General features: G+C 50.3%; 1 protein-coding gene across 1 annotated transcript in view; it reads left to right on the top strand.

The window, feature by feature from the left end:
* The first annotated feature begins 3,633 nt into the window (after positions 1-3,633).
* KPNA3 (karyopherin subunit alpha 3) overlaps positions 3,634-8,228 on the top strand; it is a 51,799-nt gene continuing 47,204 nt past the window's right edge. The window contains exon 1 of the mRNA XM_075723405.1: positions 3,634-3,720. Coding sequence (XP_075579520.1) covers positions 3,634-3,720 — 87 coding nt within the window. The remainder of the gene's footprint in view (positions 3,721-8,228) is intronic.

Genomic DNA, 8,228 nt, shown 5'->3' with positions numbered 1-8,228 from the left:
AAGTTGCACGATTTTAGACTGGTTTTGACAGGTCACCTATAGCCAAGTCAGCAGCAGTGGTTTAAGATGATACCACCTCGCCAGCTGCCCCACTTCCCTGCTGGGAGCAGCAAGAGGCATCCACACCTCCTCTACCCCACAGGTCTTGGCTTCAGCTGCTCGTGGCTGTGAACAGAGAGACCAAGGAGCTGACACATGTTTTATTTGCCTCTCCTGCCTCACCTTCTAACATCCACTAGTAGGGTGGGACTGACAACAGGTAGTGTCTTAAAGCACGGCACCTAAATCTCCCCAATCCTTCTTGGAGGGACTGCCAGCAAGAACATGACTCAGGTTCATTGCATTTCTTTTACATGCTGGTTTTCTTACAGCTGTATTGACTGGTGGATATAGACAAAATCACTGACTGCAAAAGAGCCACTGACCGGCTACCGTGGGGTGAGTGGCCTCTGACTCTGCAGCTGTAGGTGGGGTCCTGAGCTGACCACGTGCACTTCCCAAAATGTGGCAATATCACCTTCTGGGTTCATTTTGTTTTTGAAGCCAAGAGGTTATCCCAGAAACAAGCACAGCTCAACTCTGTTCAGTAATGGGACACCCGAAGAGTTGTTACTGTCCCACATCTTTGAATTATGAAAGATCTTTTCTCCCAATAGCTCTTTAAGCTATGAAGTTTATGTTGTCGGGGCACTGAAGGCACCCACAGACCTTACTGGCCCTAACCAGCCTCTTTTCTTCCCCTTCACCCTTTCCCACCACCCAGGAGCCCTATTTCAGCCCAACCAGAACATCAGCCTGCGCATCAGGGCCAGGGCTGCGGTGGTGTTGGAGACTGGCACCGCTGCAGCGTCTCTGAGGCAGGGACTGACAGCCCCAGGGGGCTGAAATGGAGTGCAGGGAGGCTGCTCAGGGCCAGTAAACCCTATTAGTGTGCTCATGGCCCTGACATATCTTGCAGGTCTTGGTGACACGAACACATTGATATGAAGCTCATATGGTGAGGAAGAATGTCCACCCTGAACCACATGGTTCGTTCAGTTTTCAAAGTAGCAAAGTACTGGTTCCTTATATTTTAGTAGTGTGTGTTAATTACAGTGCCAAAAAGTAGTATTTGCTTAACTACGTCAAAATGTTTTCTCTCTGACTACATGCAAGTTTAATTATCTAGTCAAGAGCTCCACCAAGAAGCTTTATTCAGGCAGTAAAACTAATCAAACTTCCATGTAGCTCTGTGTAAGAGGCATTCAATTCCTAAGTGCCTACTAAGACTAATGAAATGCACTACAGAAACTCTGAAAGGCTTTCACCATGGATGGGAAAAAATGGGAAAGAAAAGACATCGGCACCGTTGTATCTATAAATCCTATCTAGCGGGATGGGTATAGATTTATGGATTGGTAAATTGAGTTGTCCCAGTCTGGAGACACTCCATTTTTTATTTGCAAGTTTTCCTTTTACCTCACAGATCATGCTGGATGGAGCTGAACAAAGCTCTTTTGTTGGTGGTAATGGTGAGCAACTCCTCCAGAGGATGACTGCAACTCCCCTGCCTGGCAGGGATGGGATCGGCATTGCTCTGCTCATTACTTCAGGCCTGAGTAAGCCACAGCTGGCAGCTACGGCCACCTTCCTTGGCGGGTAAAACACAGTTCTCAGCTTCTGAATCTGCTTTAGCAGCTCTCTTGAAGACAGCTGGACAGCTGGATCCAATTGCCCTTCAAAAGAGCCAGTGTCAGAGCCTAGAAGCCATCTCTGACATTAGCAATCTTGACAAACACCATCACATTGGCCATGCCATTTGGGCTTCGACTGTCTCTGGCTCCTTCTCTTGCATTGCTAGCAATAATGGCACAGCACACCCAGACAAAGCTGTTGGGAAAAGGCACGAAGGAATGCGCACAGGGAGCCGAAACTACTTGGATACGAGAGGGATGGAAATGCTACATTGATCCCTCGGATAAGAACATTTGGCACGCAGCTGAACGACAGTGAAGAAGAGCATTAGCCTTCCAGATTTTTATTCATCTCCATCAGGCTGCAAGCCTTATTTTGCCAGAACTGTGAGTTACATGTTACAGTCATTTGAATGATACAAAGAAGGGCTGGAGGGAAGCAATTAAAAAACGGAGTTGTCAATTAGAGGGAAAGATTCTGAAATAGGTCTGTGAAAAGTTTATATATAGCTACAAGGGTCTGTTGCAGAACCTGATGTGGTATAAGATGAGCTAGATACGAACGTTACGTGCTTTTCCTATTTTTTATTTTGGTTTTCTTGGATGCTTTTCTTCTATATAAATAATACTGTGCTTTATGGAAGGCGTTAGATCACTGCTTACCATCGTCTACAGTTACATTACATCACCCCCACACATCCTCTTTTTCTAGCCTGGAAATACCGGGTGTGACTTCAAGGTGCTGTATTTGACCCAGCCTGCTGTGCCCAGGCTACTATCGACCCGGGTCTGTTTGCAATCTACAACAACCGCCCCAACTGCGCTAATAACTTTGGGGTGGGTTGCAATAATTTTGAACAGTTTGGGGACAATTTTTTGGATCGGCGGAGACCATTTGTGCTCTGCGTGACGGTAGATACAACACCCGCGGCCGCACGCAGATGCTGCGTGCACGTGCGGTACCACGGGCGCGTTCGCAAAGCGCGGGATTTGCTTTCCAGGTAAGGGCTCGCTTGCACGGCATGGGAGCTGAAGGAGGCTCGGGGCTTCCCAAAACATCTGGATTTGCCGGATGCTTGCTGCGCAGCGTTTGCCAGGTGATGTTAGCGCAGTCGCCGGGAGCAGAGGGGGGTGCGGAGCGGACCCCCGACGCACCCCTGGCTGGCAGAGCTGCCCAAGGCCGGCTTTGCAGGTGGGCCGCGCCGGGGAGGTCACCGCACCGTGAATTTGGGGGACAAAACCGCAGCTAACAAGGGCGCGGGGGCTCAGGGGGCTGCGGGGCGGCCCTGGGCCCACCGCAGCTCCCCGGCCAGAGCGGGCCCCGACGGGGCAGGGAGGGCCGCGGAGAAGCACGAGGCCAGGAGGCGCGTCCGTGCACCCCGGCCCGGCCCTCCCGGTTTCCCGGAGCTCCACAAGGTGCAGCCATTGAGCTGGACCGCGCCCCCCCGCCCCCGGCCCGGCAACCGGGGCCGAGGCGTGCGGCCGGCGCCGTTGCCTCGCTCCCGCCCTGCAGGGCGCGCTCCCGCCCGCTCCACGTGTGCGAGGCCGCGCCGCGCCCCGCCGGGCCTACAGCCCCCAGGCTGCAGCGCGGGGCCCGCCGCCGTCCGCCGGGCCCGGCGGGGGCCCCCCTGCGCCCGCCACACGCGGGGGCGGGGCCAGGCGAGGCGGGCGGGGCCGCGGCCGCGCCGCCATTGGCGGAGCCCGCCCCGCCGCGTCACGTGCGCTCGCCGCCGCTCTCCCAGTCACTCAGCAACGGCGCGCGCGCTCGGCCCCCCCCCCCGCCTCTCCTCCCTCCTCCCCCCCCCCCCCCTTTCCCTCCCTCGCGCTCGTCACGGAGCGTCCCCGCTTCCCTCCGCCCCCCTCTCCTCCCCCCTGCGCGAGCCGCCGCCGGAGCCGCCTCGCAGGAGCTGGGAAGCCGCCGCCGCCGCTGCCGCCGCCGCCGGGAGCCGCCGCCGCCGCCATGGCCGAGAACGCCGCCGCCGCCGCTGCCGCCGGCCTGGAGAACCACCGCATCAAGAGCTTCAAGAACAAGGGCCGCGACGTGGAGGTAGGTGCGGGGTCGGCGGGGAGCCGGACGGGCCCGGCCTCCGCCTCCGGCGGCTGCGAGAGGAGGGGCCGGGGCCGGGGCCGGGGCCGGGGCCTGGCCGCGCTCGCGGCGCCGCCGGCGGGAAGGAGGCGGGCAGCGGCCGCCCGGGGCGGGCGGGCGGCGGCGGGGAAGACGCCCGCGGGGGGTTTTTTTTTTTGTTGTTGTTTTTTTTTTTTTTCTCTTTTTTCTCCTCCGTCATGCGGGCGCGGCCGGCGGGGGGCGGAGGAGGCGGCGGCGGCGGCGTCGGGGGGAAGGGTTGGCGCGGCCGGGCCGAGCGCGGCCCCGGCGGGAGGGCCCCGCCGCGCCCCCTCCCCGGCTTTGCCGGGCTGCGGGAGGGCCCGGTGGGCCCCGCGGCGGCGGCCGCGCCCGGGCAGGGCCGGCAGGCGGCGGGATGCGCCCCCCACCCGCCCCGCCTCCCCTCCCCTCCGCCCGCAGCGCTCCGTGCCCCCACCCCAGCTGCCGCCCCGTCCTGCCCCCCTCCCCCGGGCGCGGCGGCATCGGGGCCGGGATGGGGTGGACAATGGTGCCGGCTGCCTTTTGTGCCAGCCCCTCCGGGCGGCGGCGGCCCTTCCGCCGGGACGAGGGGCTGCCCTGCCCGGCCTCCCCTGCCCCGCCGTGCCGCTGAGGCCTGTGCTGCTGGTAGGGGCCGCTCCCACGCTCCAATCGGCCTTTTTACAGCGTACCGTGCTGGCCAGTTTTGCTCCCTACACTGCCTTAAATCAACCTTCCCCCCCCCACCTCCCCCTTTCTTTTTTTTTTTTTTTTTTTAAATGCTGGTAGGCACATAAGTAATCGTCTGCTGGGCGTCTCCATCTAAATCGAGAAGGAGCGTGGTGCTTACTAAGGCTTCTGGGGTAGTAGTTTACTCCCCCGATTTCGAGAGACGCTGGGTGGTTAGAAGCCTATTCCCTGGAGGTATTCCGAAGGTCTTCTGAATCTGTGTGCCATTACCGGGGACATCTTCCATTCTAAGTCGCAATTGAAAAGGGGAGAAATCCCAGATCTTGCGTTTAAGTTTCTGTAATAGAAGAGGAAGGGGGAGGGAGTTGTTCTGAAATCAGACTAGGATTGAAATCGGATTAGGATTCGCTAGGGTGAAAACCTAAATATGTGTCAGATTACTTTGCCTTCACCCGAGGGTGTTTTCCTTGCTTCAGTTGATATTATCACTTAATTTCAGTCATGTAATGACTAGGGCTGGAGTTTTAGTCCTTTGAAAGCACGTTTTGTATTTTATCAGAATTCACACCTCTGCTGCTATTGTTTGGGTGGAGACAATTTTATGCAGGTCAGGCTTAGCAGCAGCAGTGTCTTTAAGATGACATTCACGGTGGAAACTAATCTTTATCGTGATTCTTGTTTAACTTGGTGACAGTGAATCTTTCTCGCAGAAAATATTGTATGTAAGGAGTATGATAACTTCAACACTTCTAGCTAACATTAGTAAATGTTAGAAAGTAACTAAAAATTGCCCATCCTTCTGTTTAGCAGTTGCTTTTCAGGGTAAGGAGGAGGCGTGGTGGGTTTCTTTTTCCCCTTCTCATCCAGTGAGACTCTTCCTGCTGCTCCTCATTCATTTTGTCCTTGTCTCATCTCCCCGTATTGGTTACTGGCTTTGTTGCTGCTTTCTCAGTCACTGGCCTGAATCCATCAGAGTGCTAAACAGGGAAAGGTTAGGTATGTTCGTGCCTAGTGTGAACTGATCTGTCATCCATACTTGCTTATATTATAGCATGCCCGAGACGAGGGGAATTAAATATCTGCCTCTGTGGGGGGGAAGAGGGGAATTGACTGCCTAAGCTTTACTGAAATTGGTTATAGCAGACCAGCTAAGGTAGCTTAGCTCTCATTTCTTCCTGAAGAGGAGTAATTATTTTGGAATAGGATATTTGCTGTTATGGAGAAGTATATCCTCTAGGGTTATCTTCCAGTGTGCTGACTGACTTCCTTTTGTGGCTGAGCCCAAGACTGTTCGGCAGATAGCTCCAACGGTGTTAATGTGCTTAAAGCTTTCATCCATGCTTTTGAAAAGTTTTAAAATCTAAGAAGCATCTTTCTTCTGGGGGCAACAAACAGATGAAACACAGAAGTATGTAAAAGCTGTATACCCATGGAGATGTGCTGAAATGAAATTTAGATTAATTTAAAGGACTGTAAAAGATCAGAAATGTGTCAGCGTCTTTCAAAACAACTCAATTTATATTAAATGTCTGAAATTTTGTGCTACACCTCCTTTTTGACTCTTTTCTGATCATGGTACTTAATTAAAAGTTTATGTTAGAAGTACCTGTCTAAGTAAACTTTATCTAACTTCAGTCTCCAGAAGTGACACAATGTAAGTTAAGTTTGCAGTGGAAAATGAAGGAGCACAGCAGTGCTATGTAATTGCCATTACTTACTGCACTTTTCTTGAGATACTGCTACACAGACTGACCTGCTGATTGGGCAGTTTGTCTGCATTTAGTGAAAGTTACCAGTTCTCCACAAAATGTTTCTTTTCTAAATCAAACATTATATGTAATTTCCAACTTTCAGCAATTAAATACCCTTGTTTTGGTCCCTGTGCTGCAATAAGGAGTTTTACATAGAGATCCTGCCTCCAATTTTCTGTACTTAACTTTGGAAACCAGGAGGCATCAGTGCTATCGTTGGCATCGATCTGCATCTACGCATTTTTTCAAATTCCACCAATGAGAAAATAAGTGGTTAGGATGGTGGAGTAATAAATCGTGGTCTGATATCTAGATTATATCCCTTGGAAAATCTAAAATGTTCAAAGCCATACTCTCTCAAGTTCAGTTTGAAAACACTGGCATTTGAGTCACCTTCTGCCTGGAGACAGTCACTGCCTTTGAACTCATCAGGCTTGAATACATTCTTTAGTAATCTTCCTTTGGCTTCTAATAAATACTGATGAGTTATTATTGATCCCCTCTGGGTACAGACTCTTCTGGCAGACCAAAATACTTACTCCTTTAATTTGTAGTTAACTCATATTTTATTACTGGGTTTGCTAGGCCATATAATTGTCTTTGCTTTTTGTTAATGTGACTTTAAGGGAAACAAAAGATGAGTAAGTACTTTTGTTTTATGTTAAGATAGACCTCAGTACCCCATGCAACTTCTCCTTCTGCTCTTTTTCTAAGAGCAAAGACATGGATCTGTTAAGCAGAAGTCAAAGCTTCCGAATCTTGGACCTGCACAGGTTCACTATACTTTTCCTAGTTTCAGGTTTGGGTGGAAGTCTCTTACCTGTTTGTTGGCTTCCTCTCTTAAGGAGGTAGAGTTGTGTACATAGAACTGGAATTCTGATTTTGAGGTATTGATACTTCTAAAAAGTATTTAGCCCCCGAAAGGGGTAATAGCAAAATCAAATGCCAGAAACAAAGCGTTACTCACTTATTATGAGTGTGTGTTCTTGTTTTTATTAGTGAGACTCTTCTATTTTTATAGGTACTGACATGTGATTAGCAGCAGACAGAGCTAACCTGAACCTGCAAAGCTGAGCGATAAGGAGCCAAGATGGTAGTGGCTTCGTCTGAACGAACAACTGCCAACCAGTTTCTCCTCACAACCTTCCCCATTTTATATTCTCCAGAGATGTGAAAGGGCTTTTTAAATTGTCCTATATGTGAAGAGAAAGCTTTCCTATGTTGATCACAGGCATGGTCTTAAGTCTCAGTGGGTTTCTTCTAAATGTATGGCACTGATTATTCCAATACAATTGAGGCTTTACAGGACAACATTAAACAGTTGCAATCACTTAATTCGTAATACCCCTTGTAACTGCTGCATTTGTTTGTTTACATTGACATCTAAGTTAACCTAGCTTTTAGAAAACCTAATTTGAACCTTCTGATTTTTCTGTTTGCAGTTCTTCAGCTTCATTCTTTGCCTAATAACAAACATCCTTCTTAGAGTTTTTTTTACTTCTCCAACTTCTTGGACCAGAATTGTTACTTACTCTTTATTGCAATAGCAAGCACCCATATGTTGGCTCGCTGATGTTTAAGGTGACAAACAATTCAGCCCATTTCTTTTTGTCAGTATTAGTCAGCATCCCGGCTAAAACTGAGGAAAAATTCTTGGTGAGCAGAGACGTTATAATTTGTAGGGCTGTCTGCATGACTTACTGTTACTTTTGTGTGTGGTGCAATGAGATTACGTGGTCATGTAATTAGCAAAATGCATACTGCATCAAAAGTAAAGCACCATGTGCATTCATTTAAAAAAAACTCAACAACTAGTGAGGAGTTAGTGTGTTATGACCTAAATATCTTTCTGTAAAAGCACTTCAATGACTGGGATTAAAATTTCCTTTTTATATACTTGTCGTATCCCTAATCATAAGTTGAAAGAACACAAGTCCTTGAACTTCTGTTGCTTAGGCCCTAGAATTAACCTGAAATTTGTTGAGGGCTATTTACCAATAAGAGACATAGCCACTCTGTCATCTTTGATAACCTACT

The sequence above is a fragment of the Pelecanus crispus genome, chromosome 1 (assembly GCF_030463565.1).
Source record: "Pelecanus crispus isolate bPelCri1 chromosome 1, bPelCri1.pri, whole genome shotgun sequence".
In the NCBI taxonomy this organism is placed as follows: domain Eukaryota; kingdom Metazoa; phylum Chordata; class Aves; order Pelecaniformes; family Pelecanidae; genus Pelecanus; species Pelecanus crispus.
The sequence above is the reverse complement of the archived record's forward strand: the minus strand, read 5'-3'. Positions and strand labels throughout refer to the sequence as shown.